This window comes from Epinephelus fuscoguttatus, linkage group LG10 (genome assembly GCF_011397635.1).
Source record: "Epinephelus fuscoguttatus linkage group LG10, E.fuscoguttatus.final_Chr_v1".
NCBI classification, from domain to species: Eukaryota; Metazoa; Chordata; class Actinopteri; order Perciformes; family Serranidae; genus Epinephelus; species Epinephelus fuscoguttatus.
In genome coordinates this window covers 18,743,938-18,765,082 of record NC_064761.1, presented here as the reverse complement: position 1 = coordinate 18,765,082, position 21,145 = coordinate 18,743,938, and the positions used below count along the sequence as shown (strand labels likewise).

At 40.1% G+C, this 21,145-nt stretch overlaps 1 protein-coding gene across 3 annotated transcripts; it reads right to left on the bottom strand.

Moving 5' to 3' along the window:
- Positions 1-2,221: 2,221 nt before the first annotated feature.
- Positions 2,222-17,279, bottom strand: LOC125896242 (interferon-induced protein 44-like). 3 transcript variants are annotated; one of them, XM_049588651.1, is made up of 8 exons: positions 17,169-17,279; positions 15,301-15,795; positions 6,770-6,818; positions 6,200-6,395; positions 5,944-6,096; positions 5,666-5,837; positions 3,529-3,629; positions 2,222-3,084 (listed from the first exon to the last, which is right to left on the bottom strand). In XM_049588651.1, the coding sequence occupies exons 2-8, from the start codon at positions 15,776-15,778 to the stop codon at positions 2,890-2,892; spliced, it is 1,344 nt and encodes a 447-aa protein (XP_049444608.1). In that variant the 5' UTR covers positions 15,779-15,795; positions 17,169-17,279; the 3' UTR covers positions 2,222-2,889. The 3 variants fall into 3 exon arrangements, with proteins under 3 accessions (XP_049444608.1, XP_049444607.1, XP_049444609.1); XM_049588650.1 differs by having other exon boundaries at positions 15,301-15,792; positions 17,169-17,271; XM_049588652.1 differs by lacking the exons at positions 15,301-15,795; positions 17,169-17,279 and adding an exon at positions 10,172-11,717.
- Positions 17,280-21,145: the final 3,866 nt, after the last annotated feature.

Below are 21,145 nucleotides of genomic sequence, written 5' to 3'. Positions count from 1 at the left end.
GATGATAGGCTGACAGAGAAGCTGTGTCGCTGTGCTATTGCTTGATTGTCACTATATCTAACTGTAATTGTCTGGGTAGGTTACCCTGCACCTCTGCCTCCATCTGCAGATTCTGGCAGAGAGCTGCAGCCAAACCTCCAGCTACCGGCTCTAAAGTGTCCTGCTCCACCCTACACCCAAAGCCTGTCACAACTACCATGAGAGTGAAACTGGCCAAACCTCTACCTAGAGCCTCTGCCAGCACCTTGCAGCTGCTGCTTCCACCTGCAGATTGTGGCAGACTGCTGTTGCCAAAGATCCACCTAATCCAGCCTCTGCCAGCAACCTGCACCTCCGCCTCTACCTCCACCTGCAGATTCTGGCAGGTGGCTGTTGTCAAAGTATCTCCAACAGACTAAACCAGAGTCCCTCACTGATGCCTCCACCTGCAGATTCTTGCAACAACTGTAGCTCCACCTCCACCCTCCTGCAGCAACCTGCACCTCTGACTCCAATCCTGTTGCCATGTGAAGACCTCAGTGGAACAGCAGGGACCAGAGATCCATTTGTAAACACAACCATTCAGATAACATGTAACAGTGCTGTGTAATAGTAGCCTGGGTTGATAAACTGAAGCCACCTGTCTGTTTACAGTCTGTTTACATCATCTTGTTCTTCTTATAGGTATTTCCATACGCTGTGTAAGATCTTTTTATGTGGTCTTCTTCAGGCCCCGTTGGACTTCATGGACTCGCAGATACATCAGGAGCTGATTGAGCCCCCTAAGGAAATGAAATTAGTGAGGTGAAATAAAAAATCCAGAGTTCCCTATGAAACAAAGCTGTGGTTAAAAAATGGTTCCAGACAGACAACAAGGCTCACTGTTATCATCTTTCAATGGAAAACTGAATTGTATTGATAGAAATATAATTCTTGGAGAATGAAAATGAATCATAATGTAACCTTCAAGATATAAACTGCACTATGATGGATTCATTAACAATTTATTACATATTTACAAGACTATGAACAGCTTTGTATCTTTGTTGGTTTCTTTGAAGAAGAAACCACCATGACTCCTGTACTTTTCCTGCCTGCTCACATGCCTACATATTACAGTAAGCTAAACCATGCTTATAATTAGTTCAGAAGATAAGATAAGATAAGATAACATAAAATATATGAAGAGTAGGGCAATGTATACAAAATATACAGTTAAGTGTGATCTAAAGTGCAGATGATGCACTCAGGAGTCAGTTTATGAGTTCACATTATATTTAAATTATTTAATATAAAAATAATTACAGTTTCAGACTTTTAGATTAGTGTTTTTTTATCCTGTGCACGCTTGTTTTTTTTTCTTAACTAATGATTATTGTCACTGAAAGGACACCTGCCACTTTATAACTCTGTGCAGTTCAGTTTATTGCAATGATGCAAAAGTAGGTGGTGAGTGTGAGTGTAACCTACATGCAATCATTCTCTCTACATTATTCTCCTGTCTCCCAATTTGGTCCCTCACCACAAAGGAAACCAGTGAATTAAAAGCAAGACTTTACAACAGAGCCAACAAGAGTCATGACACCTTTCCCCCTCGGACTCACCACTGCACTCTCATCTTATTACGCCCTGAAGTTTGGGAACTACATGAATAATCGAGCCATTAAATTTTGCTTTCAGATCAAAAACAATAAGTCCTATGCTTTAAGTGCTTTACATCAACGTCACAACACAAGACATACATAATATTTTCCCACACTTTTAGTGTGAAGTGTGATTTTTTTGCTGCAGAGCAGGAACCTGCTTAAAACCAGATTTTAACCGAGTCCGGCCAGTTTTAACATTTAATAGACCCAGTGTTGCTTTTTTAAGGTTATTTTTTTAGTCAAAGGGGGAGCCACAGGGGATGACATGCAGCAAAGGGCCACTGTGGCAAGGACGTAGCCTTTGTAAATGGGGCACCTGCTCTACCCCCCCCCACCCCCCCAAGAGCTTTTAATATCAGTGAGTTTACAACTCAACAACTAACAATACAACTAACAATAGGCATGATTATATCTGATAGAAGGAACATCTGAAAGACTAGAAAGTTGTTTCTTGACAAAAACATAAAATATTCATGAGGAAACTGGAAAATCAAACTGGAAATTACAAAAAAACCAAGTCTCATGAAAAATTACCGTACGTCAAACACCAAAATACATAGAGTACTATCAGCTCCAACTGAATTAAACCCAAGTGATCCATTTCAATCATCCATGACTGACAATTTTATTTATTTATTTTTTCACTGCATTGCACAGCACCATGTGTGCACCTAGCAGCTGAACACAAATCAGACTTAAGGAAGCAATGCAGATGAGCTCTGATAAACTGCTCTGAACCTGCTGACTGTGACTTCAACTTCAATAACATGACACAAAGATAATGAAGCAAAGGTGAATAATGTCATCATGCAGAAAATAATATATTTTAATACTTGCAGTAATATCTGATAATGTCTTTGCTTGTCAAACTTGTGATGAAATGTCTCAGTAAATCAGCCGACACTGTGATAATAACTTTTAAATATGTGAGTTATATCAAATAAATTACAGTATTTGAACCTCTAATGTAAAAATAATCATTTAGAATATAAATAATGTAACAATTTTATAATAGTTTAAAAAATTTACAGCCAGATCAGAAAGGAAATTGAACATTTCACAGCTGAGGGACACAAACAAAATGAGGTTATTCTGGAGGCACTACATCGCCCAGCATTCCAAGGGGTGCTTGGAGAACTCAGGGGAGGAAGTGCAACAGTGAACTCTACAATGCAGCATCACCTGCAGGTAAATGGATGGATTATTGTGATGGACATTTCATCACAGTTGGACAAGATATAAACATCTGCTGCACAGGTACTTCCTATTCTTTGACTTCGGTGTTGCTGAGTTGGTCACTGATCTCATCAAAGTAATTGTCTGCGAAGCGAAGCATCTGCATGACAGCGCTGAGCAGCAGGATGTCGCAGCTCAGGTCCAACTCCAGCTCCTCGAAGTAGTTCTTCACTGGCACAACACAGGACACCGGCACACCGAGCAGAGCGCTGACCTCCTGCATCTGGATCACAAAACATTTACATGAGAGAAATTCAGGAAAAACTCAAAAGTCAAATGTCTCTTAAATCTTGTACATATTGGTTTTATTACCTGCCACCTCACTCATGTATTTTTACTCAAGTACTTTAATAGATGTGAGTCTGATTTACCAAATAATTTTAGGGCCTTTAAGTTCCTGACGTGACACTATGGTGTGAAGGAAAATAAAGACTCTCAAATTTGTGGTAAAACATCTTCAGTGCTTCACCAGTCAAGTACATTGAATCAATCTGAATTAGATAACACACACTAAAGGAAATAAAACAGACTTTGACTAGCTCATTCGCTTAAATCTTTCCACTGACTAATAAATAAACACACACCACAACTCTACAGTACAACAAATCCTCTTGCATTTTCTTATTTGTATAAAATCATCAAATCCTTTTGTATATGAAATCCTCACTATTTCCTTGATGTAGCCACTCTTGTAAATGTTTTTCATGTCCTCTTTCACCAAAGGGCAGGCTTCATCTACTTTAGTGAGCAGGACCAGCTGAGGAATTCCTGGAAACAGAGCAGAAAGAACATTTTAAAAACACTGCAGCTCTACAGGTATCAGGCTGTAAATATTGACACAATGCTTCTGAAATATTCTAAAATATTTGGTTGTAATTTAAATGCCTCCTCTATAACTTAAGGACAGTTCTAAAATAAAATTTATATGTTTTTCTTGAACTGAATTTTCTTAGATATGGGTTAAAAGGGTCCTGCTACATTGACTAGTGGGTTCAGATCACCGATGATTAAATGTCTGTGTGTATTGTTACACAGCTATGGAGGTGGTCAGGTGGTGTAATGGTAATGTTAGTGAGGCGATGTTATTATGAAGAACGAGACTGTCTGCATGTTGAGGTGTCAAACAAACACAGGACTTTCACCCAGGTGACCAGGGTTTGTGTCCTGTATGAAACCAAAATCAGCATTGAGTTGCTTTAACTATGTGACGTAAGTGAGATACGTTACATTCATACATTACATTAGTTATATACAAAAAAAACTGCTCCTGGGCTGATAATGGATCCTTAACCTACACGTGTGTGAAGCAGGAACCTGCTGACCCATATCTATGAGGTTGATTACACCATTTAACTGAGTGATAACTTTCAAAATGGGTGGAGTCATTAACTCTCCAGTGAGCAATAAATTGAGATTTTGGACAGTAACTAATTGCCTTTTTGCGTTGTCATGCGACTTGATTTCACATTCATAAAATATGCAGTATTTCTTTGGGAATTGTTAGGAACAGAGGAACATTGTTCTGCTCCATTTGGAAAATGTTTGAGGACACTACACAGTGCATAGATTTCATACTTCAGCCGTTTATATAGGAAGTTAAAATCCTCATGATTTTAATAAACTTAAAACTATAGTTTGTTCCTTTCAGAAAAATATATAGTCATATAATTTTTCTATATTTGCTGAAACTGTCACTGTATTCAAACAGCACTAAATGACACAGATAATCTGTGACAAAAATCATATTCCTCTGCCCACTCTATTGCCATGTAGCGCTTCTAATGGCCTTACTGCATGTGAACAAAAACAGCCAATGAGAGCCGAGAGGTCTCTAACGTAGCTATCAGTCATGTCAGTCACTGTTCATGAACTGAGGTCAAACTGTCAAACTAGGCAGCGTTGATGAAATATGAATCAAGATTCTGTTACTGTATTGTTTATTTATCACCTCTAATGTTTTAAGAAACATATTTTAGTGTACTGTTTAGCTGTAAAATGAGAGACCGGTCCGGCTGTTGGGAGGTGCTTGGTACTCTGTTTATCTGTATCCAACATGGCAGCCAGGTCAAAAACATTCTACTTTGACAGCTGCACAGTACACTAAAATGTTTCTGAACCCAGCTGAGGCAGAATCTTGATTCATATCTGATCAGTGCAGCCTAGCTTGACAGTTTGATTGCAGTTCACTGAGTGACGGACATGCATTAGAGAATCCTCAGCTCTGATTGGTTGTTTGGATGTGCCACGATTTTAGCATATGCCATTAGAGGCAGTTGAAGGTGTGGGGTCGTGATTTTTTTTCACAGACTATTTATTGCACGTATTTGTTTTAGAGTGTAGTGACAGTTTCAGCAAATATGACACAAAGTTATTTCAGTCAGAAAACTCTATTTCCATTTGCGGTATTATATTTGTCGGTATGGCATCTGTTCTGGGGCCCCTCTGCCTTTCCTCGGGCCTACGCAGAAAGCCTCTTCCAAGTGCCTATGTGGAAAGCATAAGGCGGAGAGAGCAAACCTCTCTGCCCTTCCATGCGCTTACATGGACAGCCTAAGGCAGGGAGAGCAGCAGCAAAGTAATCCCCTGTGTTGGCCATAACTTTTCTTCATTTTAATTAATAACAATCTATTAACAATATAGTCAAAGAAACATGTTGAATTAATTTAAATTACATTGTCACCCTATGGGGCCCCTAGTTTGTCTACAGTATGTACTGTATTGTACTATGTTGACATTCAGAGAGAGTGTGCTGTATATATACTGTATGTCTTCATTATAATGAAGAGGGACTCATTTTTACTGACCCATTAAGTTGACCTTTCTGCGGACAGCATCCAGCTTCTCCTCCACTTTTGTGGGCATGATTGAGACCTTGCAGGCATCAACAACATAGACCACACAGTGGATCTTGTCCTTGAGTCTTGGAGACTTACAATAGCCGTGGGCCTCCGAATTCAGAGGAGCAGAGGGGTTGAACTGAGTAATGCAGTTGAGGGGAAACACAGGGACAGTTTGAGTGAACTACAGTCAAATCAATGAATCATACATTTAATATCCTGTTCAACGTAACAAAAAGCTGTACCTGATAACGGTCTGGCAGATGACCTTTAAGGATGCTGCTGATGTCATCGATCTCAAGCCCCGCTGCTCTGCTTTCCTCCAGTCCCATGGTATCACACAAGATGATTGGCAGAGGTTTCCCATCTCGCCCAGCTTTCACTGAGAAGGTGCGAAACTGTAGAGAACAAAGAGAAAACGAAATGGAGCAACACACGGACAGGATTTTCATTTTGAAACCAGTCACCACAAATGTAAACCATTAAGAGGCAGGAAATAACCTGTGTTGTGAGGCTGGTGGTAGAGGAGCCAGCGATGGCCTGACTGGTGACGTGGCCTCTGAATACAGAGTTGATAGAATTGAAGAAACTGGACTTTCCAGCTCCAACTGGTCCGATGAGCAGAACCCGAACCTGGGACACAGAGCTGACTGTGGGTTTGTACATTTTAATACTCTCCATCAGCTCCTTCTTGTTCCTATAGAAACAAGAAAAGAAACGTTCTCATCTCATGATAAAGTTGTTTAATCCTGGTTGTTCAGAAGACATTTTATGTTCAGCCAGTTTACCTCTGTGATGCTTTCATGGTTGTGGGTAAATTTATGACAGTCAGTCAAGAATTGTACAATTTAAAACTGTATAAGCATGGCAAGCAATTTGATCACATAATATTTTCCATAGACACTAAGTCTATTAGAATCTGAAATAGCTGGTGTAGCTTGTTCAGCGAAGCATAGCATCATCATGTCATGTCATGTGAAATCCATTTTGGCATACTGTACACAGTATATTGTCCTATAGTAAAGCATGTTAACAGCATTATGTGAGGGTTGGTGGCTCTAGCCATCTTACTGAGATTCCCAGTTTATAGTCCTCCATGGCCTCTCAAGTTCTGTTGTTTCTGTTGAAGAGCAAAAACACCTTTAACTAGAAAAGCACTCAGAGAGTGCAGACCTCCGCCAAGTAAGTGATATTCCCTCCCCCTCTGCATCAGATTTTCCATCCTGCATCAGAATTAGGTTATTTGCATCACTATCATTATTAGGTTTTATTACACGGCTCTATTAAATGCTGTATTCTGATTGGTCAGTCGCGGCATTCAGCGGTCTGATATTACTGTATAATGACCGTTGCTAGTAGCTAGTAGCAACGGTCACTACACAGTTGCTATGTAGCCCAGCGTTGCTAGCGATGCTGCCCTGCAACACTGCAGCTGTCAAACAACTTCAGAGGGACAAGACAAACAGAAATGGCTGATTTTAACATTTCTTTTAACTTATTTGGACAGTAGCTACAAGGATTTTGAGGAATGGGATGCCACTGAAGACAAAGAAATGGAGAAGGAAAGAAAAAAATCCAGCGAAAAATGGCACAAGGAACTGACACCTGAAGAGCTTCAAGTGATAGAGGAGGAGAAAAATGAGATAAATACAAAAAAGACAACAAAATGGGCTACTGTACTATACTGTACTGTACTACGACTACTATACTGACGGACTTTCTCTGCCAAAAACAAAAGAACACGGATTTGAATACACACTCGGCAGTCATGCGTAATGACATTTTACGCGAGTTTTATGCCTCGGTTCAGTCCACTAAGCCTGGGTGAGTACAAAACTTTCACCAAAAGTTGTCGAATCCGGTCGGTTTTAATGCACTTCGCGGAGGCAGACAACATTATTTATTTAACTGATAATTAGCCGTGTAATAAGCGGGATAATGTATAATGAGTCAACTCCGCTGCACGTTGGGGTTATATTCCCGTCTGGAGTTATTTTCCCAGTATTCACCGGCTCATTATACATTATCCCTTACATATATGCCTTCACCATGGAAACACTGTGGTGTATTTATTTCATTTTTATTTTGTACCAACACAGAATATAATATGGTTTTTTTGTATTTTTCGCTTTCTTTTTTCCAACACAGAACATTAATTTCAACTTTAGAATTACAATATTTAGCAAGTAGAACGAGACGTGCTTTACGGCCACCAGATGGCAGTATTTTCACCGTCTTAATTGCTGCCGAGGCTGTCAGACCATAGACTTTATTTATTATTTTATCCACTTTGCCTCAACCGATCACCACCAAAATTTCATCAAAATCCGTATCCATAAAAAATCCAGAACTTTGAGTTATTTTGCAGACAAACAAACAAACAGACCAATGCCGTGAAAACATAACCTTCTTGGCGGAGGTAATAAAAACGACAACAATCTATCAAATTTGATTTAAAAAAAAAACACAAAAAAAACCCACCCATATAACCTTTTTCTGTTATTAATGTATATTTTATGACATTGAAAATCAACATCTTTATTGCCTGGTCTTACAAATATGAAACAGTGCAGTAACGTCACCTGATGAAAATTCAACATTAATACCTGAACTGTAGTATTAAAGTGTAGCTAAAAAGTAGCAGTGGTGACGGACACTAAGGAATCTAACACTAGTGGCCATAGTTGGTAGGGATGCACATATAGACAGACACATCATGAACTATGTCTGTGGATATTCTCATTTATCCAGGTCAATTCCATTCTGGCAACAATTAAATCGTAGGCAACTGGACTTTGATTTTGATTTCCAGAGGGTGGTGTGAGTCGAAAAGAAGATATTGGTCTGTGTGTGTGGGTTTCCTATATACCCCAATGTGGAGGCTCCTGTTCTCATCCAAGTGTACATCACAGTCTAAGAAAGGTAGGTGGTTATCATTAACATCTTCTCTAGTGAACTTGATGTTCTTGTCCACTGAGTTGATGTGCTCAGTAAAAGCCTCTAGTTCTTGGGATTTGATCTTCACCCATGTGTCATCCACATATCTGAACCAGTGGCTTGGTGATGTACCCTTGTAAGAGTTCAGTGCCTTTTGCTCTACCCTTTCCATATACAGGTTTGCCACAATGGGGGATACTGGTGACCCCATAGCACAGCCATGCTTCTGTCTGTAAAAAGTATCGTTAAACTGGAAGTATGTGGTGTTAAGGCACAATTCCAGTAACTGGCAAATTTGTTCTGTATTGAGATTTGTTCTGTCCGGTAATGTTCTGTCCTGTGTAAGATGATGCCTCACCGTTTCCACTGTTTCCCCGGTTGGGATGCAAGTGAATAGGGATGTTACATCATATGAAACCATGGTATCATGTGATACCACCCTCTGGAGCACAAACTGGGAGTTATCAGAACCTTACAGCACAGGGCTGATAATGTACCAACCACCACTCAGGCAAAGGTACGGGAGCACAAACATTTGAGGAGAGCGTTGGAAACTCGTGGCTACCCTAGTTGGACGTTTAACAGAACAAAACGATCCAACAAGAACAATAACTCAGAGAGGGCTGAGGAAGGAAACAAACGCAGAACATTGTCATACCCTATGTGTCCGGGGTGTCTGAGAAACTCAGGAGAATTTTCAACCAACATCAAATTCCTGTGTGTTTCAAACCAAGTAACACACTCAGGCAAAAACTGGTACACCCCAAAGACAGGGTACCACACACTCAAAAAGCAACTTGGTATATGCTGTCCAATGCAGTGAGGAATGCAAGGACTCATACATTGGTGAAACCAAACAACCATTAAACAAGCGCATGGCTCAACACAGAAGGGCAAACTCCTCAGGTCCACTTTCTGCTGTTTATTTACATCTAAAGGAGAAGGCTCACTGCTTTGAGAACAGCAATGTGAAAATCTTGGACAGAGAGGACAGATGGTTCGAAAGAGGGGTGAAAGAATCCATCTACGTTAAAATAGAGAAGCCGTCTCTAAACAGGGGAGGTGGCATGAGACACCACCTATCCCCCATTTACAATGCGGCCCTTGCTGCTGTACCTAAGAGATTGAACAACAAAGACTGCCCAAAACTAACCTCAAGTGGCTCAAAGAAACACAACGACAGTCGTTCACTGGTAACCACACATCATGCCTAATGACTGTTGCTCACCAGTGGCCCCACTCACTCCTAACAACTGTCGTTCACTAGTGTGACTCACCTGACCCAAGCAATGGTCCAGTGAAACTCCACTAACGAAGTATTGTCTTATGAGGGTGGTGGGTGTACACTTCCACAGAGGTTAAAAACCTGAGTCTTACTCCACTGTTTGTCAGACTAGTGAGGACTAGTCAGACCGCGTTGAGAACTGATGAAGCCGCTTGGATAAGAGGCGAAACGTCTTCTCGACAAAATCAAAGTCCAGTTGCCTACGATTTAATTGTTGCCAGAATCATGAACTATATCAGAATTAGACTCACAAGTCAGTCTTTAGACGCTTTGCTTAACTGAAGACTGATGACTTTCTCCCTGATTTTGTGTTTAAATGGGCGGATACAATTTCAGAGTTTAAAAAAACTCCCTACGTTGCATAACCAATAGTAAATCCGCAGGCCGGTCCTTTGGTGGCTCGCTGAACTCTTGTGCTCGTAAATATAGTCCGACTAGAAACACGTGTAGCGGTACAAAATGGCTCAGCCGCACTCGCAGAAAACGCCGTTTTCTGCGAGTTAGTGGATGTTTGTGGCGTTTGCGGTGACACATTCTCGCCAACTAAAAGAAACAAACATAATCTTTTACAAGGCCATGACTCATCCGTCCGACCGGACTATAACGTTAGAGGGAATCGCCTTGTTGTTTACAAATACTTCCGGGTAGAAAACCAGCAGAGCTTTTAGCTATATATGTAAACATATTGTTCACATCACTGTATCACCGTTTAGACTAATCTGGTGTTTGTAAAGTCTATAAACACAATGATTGAACAAACACTACTATTTCTTAGCCGTTAGCGGTGTCTGTAATAGGTAATAACTCAATAAACGGTCTGTGAAAAAAATATTTTTTCCAGCTGATATCTTAGTTACAACATGATTGAGCTAGCAAAGTAGTTTTGTGTTGCTATGTGTGGTATTTATTCAGTTTTGGGAAATCACGATGTCTAGAAAGCATCAGTGGCTGCAGCTGACAGGGACAGCTAACAGCAGCTGCAAAGCTAACATCAGGACGTCATCTGTTAAAAGCCTCCCGTTGTCAGATACGACATGAAACTACTCCAGTTAGCTAAATCATGTTGTAACTAAGACATCCGCTGGAAAAAATATTTTCTTCACGGATGAGCACACGTTTAATTCAATTCAATTTCAATTCAATTTTATTTATAAAGCCCAATATCACAAATCACAATTTGCCTCACAGGGCTTTACAGCATACGACATCCCTCTGTCCTTATGACCCTCGCAGCGGATAAGGAAAAACTCCCCCCAAAAAAACCTTTAACGGGGGAAAAAAACGGTAGAAACCTCAGGAAGAGCAACTGAGGAGGGATCCCTCTTCCAGGACGGACAGACGTGCAATAGATGTCGTACAGAACAGATCAGCATAACAAATTAACAGTAATCCACATGACACAATGAGACAGAGAAAGAGAGAGAGAGAGAGAGAGAGAGAGAGAGAGAGAGAGAGAGAGAGATGCAGGTAATGACAGTAGCTTACAACAACATTATTGAAAGTAATAATATTATAGTTATAGTTCTGGCTACTGTGGTACAATATGTTGAAAGTATGTATTAATATCTGGCAGTATACAGGTGTGACAATAGTCATATGTGTATAATAACAGTAGAAGTATGACTAATGACTAATGATGGCAGCAGCAGCATCTGGCAGGACCCCGGCAGCAGCACAACCACACACGTCACGCTGTCCAGGCACCGCTGCGATATGAGTTAATCTGAGAGACAGTGGAGCACAAAGGCTCCGGAGAAGAAGCAGAGTTAGTGACATCCAGAATGGCCGAGTTAGCAAGATGCAGTAATAGAATACGAGAGAGAGAGAGAGAGAGAGAGAGAGGGAAGGAGAGAAGGTGCCCGGTGTATTATAGGGGGTCCTCCGGCAGACTAGGCCTAAGTCAGCCTAACTAGGGGCTGGTACAGGGCAAGCCTGAGCCAGCCCTAACTATAAGCTTTATCAAAGAGGAAAGTCTTAAGTCTAGTCTTAAATGTGGAGACGGTGTCTGCCTCCCGGACCGTAACAGGAAGATGATTCCGCAGGAGAGGAGCCTGATAGCTGAAGGCTCTGGCTCCTGATCTACGTTTGGAGACTTTAGGGACCACGAATAACCCTGCGTTCTCAGAGCGCAGAGTTCTGGTGGGATAATAAGGCACTATGAGCTCTCTAAGATATGACGGAGCTTGACCATTTAGAGCTTTATAAGTTAACAGTAGGATTTTAAATTCAATTCTGGATTTTACAGGGAGCCAGTGCAGAGAAGCTAAAACAGGAGAAATATGATCTCGTTTCTTAGTTCCTGTTAGTACACGTGCTGCTGCATTCTGAATTAGCTGGAGAGTTTTTAAGGACTTACTAGAGCTACCTGATAATAGAGAGTTACAGTAATCCAGCCTTGAGGTAACAAAAGCGTGGACCAATTTTTCTGCATCTTTTCGGGTCAGGATAGGCCTAATTTTCGCAATATTATGCAGATGAAAAAATGCAGTCCGTGAGGTTTGTTTTAAATGAGAATTAAAAGACAAATCTTGATCAAATATTACTCCGAGGTTTCTTACGGTAGTGCTAGAGGCCAGAGCAATGCCATCTAGAGAAACTATGTCATCAGATAAAGAGTCTCTGAGTTGTTTGGGGCCAAGAACAATAACTTCAGTTTTGTCTGAATTTAACATCAGGAAATTGGTGCTCATCCAGGTTTTTATGTCTTTAAGGCAGTTATGGAGTTTAGTTAATTGATTACTTTCTTCTGGCTTCATCGATAAATACAACTGAGTATCATCCGCATAACAATGGAAATTTATAGAGTGATTTCTAATGATGTTACCTAGAGGAAGCATATATAGAGTAAATAGGATTGGTCCGAGCACAGAGTTGAAATTCCTCAAATAGATTATTATCATGGAGAAAATCACACAGCTGGTCTGCGACTACTTTCTCAAGGATCTTTGACATAAAGGGAAGATTAGACATTGGTCTATAGTTGGCTAACACCTCTGGATCCAGGGTGGGCTTTTTTAGTAGAGGTTTAATTACAGCTACCTTAAAAGACTGTGGTACATAGCCTGTTAATAAGGATATATTGATCATATCTAATATATGAGTGTTAACTAAAGGAAAGATCTCCTTAAGTAGCCTAGTTGGGATGGGGTCTAAGAGACACGTTGATGATTTAGATGAAGAAATCAATGCGGTCAATTCTTGAAGAGAAATTGGGGAGAAGCAATCTAAATATATATTAGGTTTTACAGCTGTGCTTGAGGTTAGATAGGTACTATCTGAGGACAGGAGGTCATGAATTTTGCCTCTAATAGTTAGAATTTTGTCATTAAAAAAGCTCATAAAATCATTACTGCTAAGGGCTAAAGGAATACAAGGCTCAATAGAGCTCTGACTCTCAGTCAGCCTGGCTACAGTGCTGAAAAGAAACCTGGGGTTGTTCTTATTGTCTTCTATTAATGCTGAGTAATAGTTTGCTCTGGCATTGCGGAGGCCCTCTTATAAGTTTTGAGACTGTCTGTCCAGATTAAACGAGATTCTTCCAGTTTGGTTAATCGCCAATTCCTTTCAAATTTTCGCGATATTTGTTTTAACTTACGGGTTTGAGAGTTATACCAAGGAGCGAACTTTCTTTGCTTTTTTAACTTCTTTTTAAGAGGAGCTACAGAGTCAAGTGTTGTTCACAGCGAGCCTACAGCGCTATCGACAAAATGATCAAAGTCGGTACAGGAAACCTCTGTTACTGAGGGACTTGGTATTGAATTTAATGACGGAGTAATCTTTTCCTTAAATTTTGCGACAGCACTATCTGATAAACATCTAGTATAGTAACTGTTGCTGAGTGGTGTCGAGTAAAAGAAATCAAAAGTAATCAGATAATGATCCGATAGCGAGGATTCTGTGGAAAGACTTTTAGATTATCAATTTCAATTCCATACATCAGAACTAGATCGAGGTATATGGTTAAAACAGTGAGTGGGTTCATGTACACCCTGACTGAAGCCATTTGAGTATAATTATGAGATAAAGGCGGTAGTCAGTGAGTCATTATCAACGTCGACATGAATGTTAAAATCGCCTACAATAATAACTTTATCTGATTTAAGAACTAAACTGGATAAAAACTCTGAGAATTCAGATACAAATTCAGAATACGGGCCAGGAGCACGGTACACTATAACAAATAAAAGTGGCTGCGAGGTTTTCCAGGTCGGATGTAAAAGACTAAGAACGAGGCTTTCAAATGAATTATAATCTAGTTTAGGTTTAGGGCTGATTAACAGGCTAGAGTTAAAAATGGCTGCAACTCCCCCTCCTCGGCCGCTGCCTCGAGGAATGTGGGTATTATTATGACTGGGAGGAGTGGACTCATTTGGACTAACATATTCATCTGGACACAGCCAGGTTTCAGTGAGGCTGAGTAAATCAATATGATTATCTGATATTAATTCGTTTACTAACACTGCTTTAGACGATAGAGACCTGATATTTAACAGTCCGCATTTAATTCTCCTGTTTTGTCTTTCTGTCACAGAAGAGGTTTTAATTTTTATGAGGTTGTAATGCACAACTCCTCTTTGTTTGATTTTAGATTTAAATAATTTAGGTGGTCGGGAGACAGACACCGTTTGTATAAAACTATGAAAACTATGGCTGGGTAACTGAACTAGAAGCTCAGAGAGGCGTATAGGACTGCGACTCTGAGTCCTGGTCTCAACTCTGGGTTGTCAGGGATTTAAATTACTAATAAAGTTTGCCAGGTTCCTAGAAATGAGAGCAGCTCCATCCAAAGTGGGATGAATGCCGTCTCTCCTAATAAGACCAGGTTTTCCCCAGAAAGTTTGCCAATTATTAACGAAACCCACATCGTTTGCTGGACACCACCTGGACAGCCAGCGATTAAATGATGACATGCGGCTAAACATGTCGTCACTGGTCAGATTTGGGAGGGGTCCAGAGAAAACTACGGAGTCCGACATCGTTTTTGCATATTCACACACCGAGGCAATATTAATTTTAGTGACCTCCGATTGGCGTAACCGGGTGTCATTGACGCCGACGTGAATAACAATCTTGATCTTAATAAAATGTTTAATCTCTCAGCATCCATTTTCAAGCTCTCCGTGTGTTTGTTTCCTTGCGGACGAGAAAAGGGGGAGCGCACATTTCCGAGAAGGCATGTCCTTTTCAAAAATGCAAGAGGCGTTGCTTTGTTGCCAGCCGTTTTTGCCGGTGTGTTAAACACACTTTACAAAGGAGTGTCCCCAGACTATCAGAAGGTGGAGATCTCCGATTGTCTGGTGGCGAGACTATATCAGAATAAATGTGGATTTGTCACAGCAAAGCATCAAAGTCAAAATATGGCAAATAATAGTGAACTCACCCTCGACTTCATAGACTTCACACTCAGTCAGGTTCAGGTCGTTGCCATGCATTTCTCCAGCACTGAAGTTGTAGTAATTTCCTGGATTGCTATAGACAACTGCTTTGCTTCCATTAACAAGAACCAGCGCTTCTCCAAAATATGGACCAGAGTTGGCTATCATTTTCACTGCATAACCTGGACTGGCAGGATTGACTGGATATTTGAGGAGCCTTTCTCCACTGAAGGTAAAAAGAAAGGCCTGGTCATCATGAACGTACTGTCCAGACTGAGTGAAGGGTTGTTGGGTGTAGCCTCCAAACACATAACCGGAGGCGTTATAGCCCACAGACACTGTGGGACCACGCTGGTCACATTGTTGGTGGAAGGCTGCACCAGTGAAACCATGGATGCTGGCCTTGTACAGCAGCCGTAGTTTGACTCTCCCCAGCTGGGAGCAGATTGTGGTCTGGCGGCTCCTGGTTAGCATGGCCTCCATAGTGGACAGCTGGTCTGCTAAAGTATATAAAGGAGGATAAATATACAGTTTAATAAACATTTGTGAACATGAACTACTCTCTTTCAAAGCCAAAACCAGAGAAGAAAGTCTCAAACTTGTGATGTCATCAAATATAATGTCCTTATTCACTGTCTATGGAGCAGCTTCAGGCTTTATACCCTATGACATCACAAGTTTGAGTTTCAGGGGCCGGCTGCATACAGCACTTAAAGTTAAGATTTTCCTTTCAGTCCGAGTTAAAGGTTTCTTTAAAAAATCGATTGTACAAAACACCCTTAAGTCTCTTCCTTAGAGTTTCCTGAAGTTTTTGTCCTCATCTTGGTCTAATAAGGAAATGGTCTCCATGGAGACAGTACAACTTTCCTGCTGTAAAATATTTCAGTGCAGTAAATGCCTCAACGTCTTTCCTTGACTACGGAAACCTTCTAAAGAGATTCTGTGCCACACCCTTGAGTAATTTCCTCAGCTAAGGAAAAACTAAACTTTAAGTGTCATCCTTAAGGAGCAAACTTATGGTGCTTTGTGCAACTGGCCCCAGTGCTCTAGTTTTTGGATTTGGGAGAGAGTTGTTCATGTTTACTTACGTATATTTCTGGCCTGTCTTTGACCATAGAAATAAATCTTCTTGAAAACCTGTACTTGAGTCAAATGTCTAACCATTAATAAAAATGTGTAAAATGAAATAGTCTATTAATTTACTAAAGGTTGCTCTCAGATTGTTTCTCAGTTTCATCTCTCAGTTTTTGAAGCATGCAAAAGAGTTTTGGTCGGCACAGATTCAGACAGAAAAAAGTTATTTACTGTCAGACTGACAAAAAGGGAATTTCCCAGCTTGATGTTGGGCAGAACAGAACAACTTACCATTTCCTGTCTGACTGACAAAGAAAATATTTGCCACATTCTCATTATGAGTACCAACCGTAGCCCGAGGATACTGTTATACAGATGCTATTATGTTAATGTTTTATCCAGTATCAGGTCAATTAACATCTCTTCCCTGGTTGCTGATTGATTTTAGAAATGTTTATAGATCTTATTAATTTCACACATGGCTTCCACCAGAGGTGAACTGTTAGATCTGTTGTTTTAGTCCTCAAGTCAGGTTAAAGTCAATAAAGGTGTGTGACGGGAGCCAGCTTTGGGGGTTAGGTATTAAACCGGATAAAGTCTTAAAAAAAAGTCTATCCAGTGTATGAATAACACAACAGAATTTTACAAGAGAACTATGTAGCAGGTGTGCCACACTTTAAGTCATAAAAATAAATAAATCATTAAAAACCCCACTGACATATGCGTACATTAAAGGTTGACAAAACCCAATGGCTACACTTAATGTTATTTATATACTATACTAAGATTTCAGCCTTACCTCCTTATCTTCTTGTTGAGAATGGTGACTGATGGCCAGCTCTGACACTATGTAGGAGCTCTGGGCAAATACAGTGGTACACATTCACGATGCCAAGCTGCTCGAAAAGAAAGGAAACTGAAAGTAGCCTTTGCTGACTGGAATGATTTTGCCTTCAAAATAAAACTAGTGTCTCTCTCTAAATAAAGCAGTGTAACTGTATCCTCAATCTGATGTAAAAGTCCCTTACATTTTTAAAGTCTGTGCTCAGTGCAGCATCTTTTAGTTTAAAACAACAAAACAAGTTTCTTCACGAGAAAGACCACATCTCTCATGAGATTTTATCATTAGTATAAAATTTGAAACTGCTCACAGCAAGATCTGAGGATTGTCTTGAGTAACCGGGTCATGATTTCTGGAAAGAGACATTGTTTTTGAGTTTTAAATATTCTTTCTAAATAAAGTTATTGTAGATGCTACTGATGATAGGGACACGTTTGAAAAAGTAAAATGGTCCATAAAGGAAGACAATCAAAGAGACATGACAATCGTGGAGATGTATGACAGAATACTGTATAATATAGTATTGTCTATCATTAGAGAGGAAGTTCACCTGGAGAGCTACATGCATTAAGATCCTAAAGGAAGCCTTTCAGAGTGAGAGATCCCAGTAAAACCACACAATCTAAAATAAAGTTGTTGAGCTTCACAGTAAAGGGGCCAGCCATGATGATGCTATTGTGAACAGAACACTGATTTTGCAGCTTATTTAGTTGATTTGTTACTTGATCACAGGTATTATGATTCTTGTTTCAAACAAGGATTTTTCCCCCAGCGGAGAAAGGCAGGCTGTCTGTGCAGTACATCAGTAGCATGACAGGTCCGAACATACCTAGAGAAAAGGGAAATTTTGATTATAAGAAAACTGTTGAATGCAGCGAGCCTTCTTGCACCACTGGTGCATGCCACTCAAGAACGATCCTGTTTGTAAATATGTCCCTTGCATGAGGCCCATTGCCCTCCATTTAAAGAACAGACCAAGCTCACAAGTAAAATATCTCAGACTTCTGTTTTTATTCTAAATCACACCATTTTGTCCATTACAATCTGATTTCTTTTGTAAAAAAAAAAAAAGAAAAAGAAAAAACGTGAGAAAAATAAGTTCAATATGATAGTTTGAATCCTCTATTTGTACCATTTCATGTGACTATACTGTAGCTTTGTTATTACCACCAGGAGGCGCTAAAGTCAGAAATGTTCAAACCCCACACACAAAATCCCCTCCTCTGTGTCAACGATGACTTTCTTCATATTGTCTGAAAGACATGTTTCAAAAGCTCAGAAATGTATGTTTAGATTATCTTTGGCCCTGCATCTTGTGGTGTATTGTCCTGGAAATACAGGTCAGCATACTGCAGGATGTGGTCGACAGCACTAAGCAGAAGCACGTCAGTGTTCTGGTCCAGGTCCAGCTCTGACGAGTAGTTCTTCACTGGGACGATGTAGGAGGTGGACATACCCAACAGATCTCCTGCTTTACTCATCTACAACCACACACACACACACACACACACACACACCATCATCAGTATTCAGTTCCTTCAGCTGGTTGAGAACAATGCCAGTCGTAGTTCCTCATATTTGAAAATGTTTCTCAGCCTGTACCATGATAAACAGTTACTAGGGCCAGGTATTGGTACTCGATACCTCTAAGGTATCAAATAAATTAACCCAGTACTGAGTACATCGAAGGCGGCACGGTGGTGTGGTGGTTAGCACTCTCGCCTCACAGCAAGAGGGTTGCCGGTTCGATCCCGGGCATGGGAGCGTGGGTTCTCTCCGGGCACTCCGGCTTCCTTCCACAGTCCAAAGACATGCAGACTGGGGACTAGGTTAATTGATAACTCTAAATTGTCAGTCAAGCATGGTCTTGGGCTATTTGACAGAGTTAGAAGTTTAGCATGTCAAGATGCCACTAAAATTATGTCTGCTGTAAAATTCTAATTAAAAGCTGAGCCCCAATGAAACTATAAGTTCCTTTTTCTTTGCTACATATTTTGACAAAATTTTTGACTGCTAAGCAGTCATTTTTGTAGAAATTCTTTGGATGTAAAACCTCTTAAAGCCCACTGGATTGTTGGTTACACACTTGAGCTAGCGTTAGTCAGCTGCTCAGATCACTCATACAAAAATAAATGTTGAAACTTTTGTCAATATAAGGATGCTACACATCATTAGCTTGGCTAAATTCTCCACAATTCAGTCGTTCAGCTGATTTGAAGAAAAGATGAGAACCAAAGCAGGTTATAATTTATTTAGATTTAAAGGCAGGAAAAGTGCTGACCGCCTGCCTCTAAAGAGGTTATTTAGTCTGAATGTGTCCATTCCTCGATTATTTATATTCCTTTAGATCGTAAGGGTGCACCGATCAAAAGAACCAAAATGGGGTTCCATAAAAATTAATCCAAGTTGTTAATATAGTTTTCAGAGGATAAAGAGAGAGTCTTGTGTCAGTATGCAGGGTGCCATACTCCTCTGGTGCAGCAAGACAAGCTTCATAACGCTTTCTTTTCCACCCTATCTGTCTTTCTCTTGCTGTCTCTGATGCACGTTGGAGCTAGATCAAATGAATGTTTCATAATTAACATGTTATTAGATAGCCTAATTTTTTTTTACAAAACAAATATTCATACTGGTGGAAATAAACAGTTTAAGATTAGTGTATTCAGTTCAGTGATTGAAGCAAATCAAAGCTCAGACTGTAAATTAAAGTTTTGCAGTATACTACACACCACTACAGTCACATTATAGGTATCGAATGAAGTACTCAGTTGGCATTGGTATTGCTTTAAGGGTACTGGCGATGATACCCAGCCCTAATAGTTACACACTGACATGTGTTAATCTCACTGCTCCAAACAAACTTGAATGTATTGGAATGGCAGGTAAATAGACATCTGTCCAATAACCATCAGGCTCGTCTGAGATGGACCGACACAAAGTGGAAAAATGTGCTGTGGTCTGATGAGTCCATATTTCAGATTATTTGTAAAAAAGAAGAAAAGGACTATCCAGATTGTTACCAGCAAAAAGTTCAAAGCCAGCATCTGTGATGATATGGGAGTGTGTTAGTGCCTATGGCATCATGGGTAACTCGCATCTGTGAAGGCACCAAAAATGCCACGAATATATTGTAAATTGTTGTGTTGCCGGCCTCAGGCCTAGGGGTACCTGGACCGGTGGCAAACCCTCTGAATGTAGAAACAAAGAGGCAGAAAACTTTAGCTTCTTCCCAAAAGGTACTTAACAAAATGCTCAGTTTAGTATCAGGTAAGATACGGTCATCAGAGATATCACCATATCTTCAGAAAATACACAAGTAACCACTGCATATTTAAATACATTGAAAACGGAAGCACAGTAAAACAAACATATAAATTTAAGACCTAAGTGTCCTTGTTCTTCAGTTGCACTTCAATCCAGTGGTCACCATAAACTATCCAATCACTATGGCCTTAACCACTCACCCATGTCAACAGATGGAGGAGATTTTTTAAAGGAAGTTATTTCAGTAGAGGTACACTGACTAAAATAATGTAGTCAAACTGCTATTATGTGTATGTAATGTACCACATACATACATAGTGTATACAGTATAATAGTATACTAAATACACACAGTTATCTGATTGCTTGGTAGAACCTCAGATAATGTGAAAGTGCAGTAAAACTGAAGATGTTTGTATCTTTGAAGAAGAAACCACCATGACTAAGATAAATCTTTATTGTCATTGTACAGTCATACTTGTATACCACAGCACAATGAAACTGGGACACTGTTCACTTTGGTGCAAAAGAAGGCATATAAAAAACAAGATAAAATCGAAGAGTAGGACAATATATATAAAATATAAGTCCAGTGTGGTCTAAAGTGCAGATGATAAATAGATTACTGTTCATTGCACATGACCCATTGTGGAAGAAAAAAAGGCAGCTAAT

Coding starts and splice junctions, on each gene's coding strand:
- LOC125896242 (XM_049588651.1), bottom strand. CDS start 15,778: ATGGAGGCCATGCTAACCAGGAGCCGCCAGACCACAATCTGCTCCCAG. Junction 6,819..15,300: donor TGAAGTCTATGAAGTCGAGG/GTGAGTTCACTA, acceptor GCTCTTCAACAG/AAACAACAGAACTTGAGAGG. Junction 3,630..5,665: donor CAGAAAGGTCAACTTAATGG/GTCAGTAAAAAT, acceptor CTCTGTTTCCAG/GAATTCCTCAGCTGGTCCTG.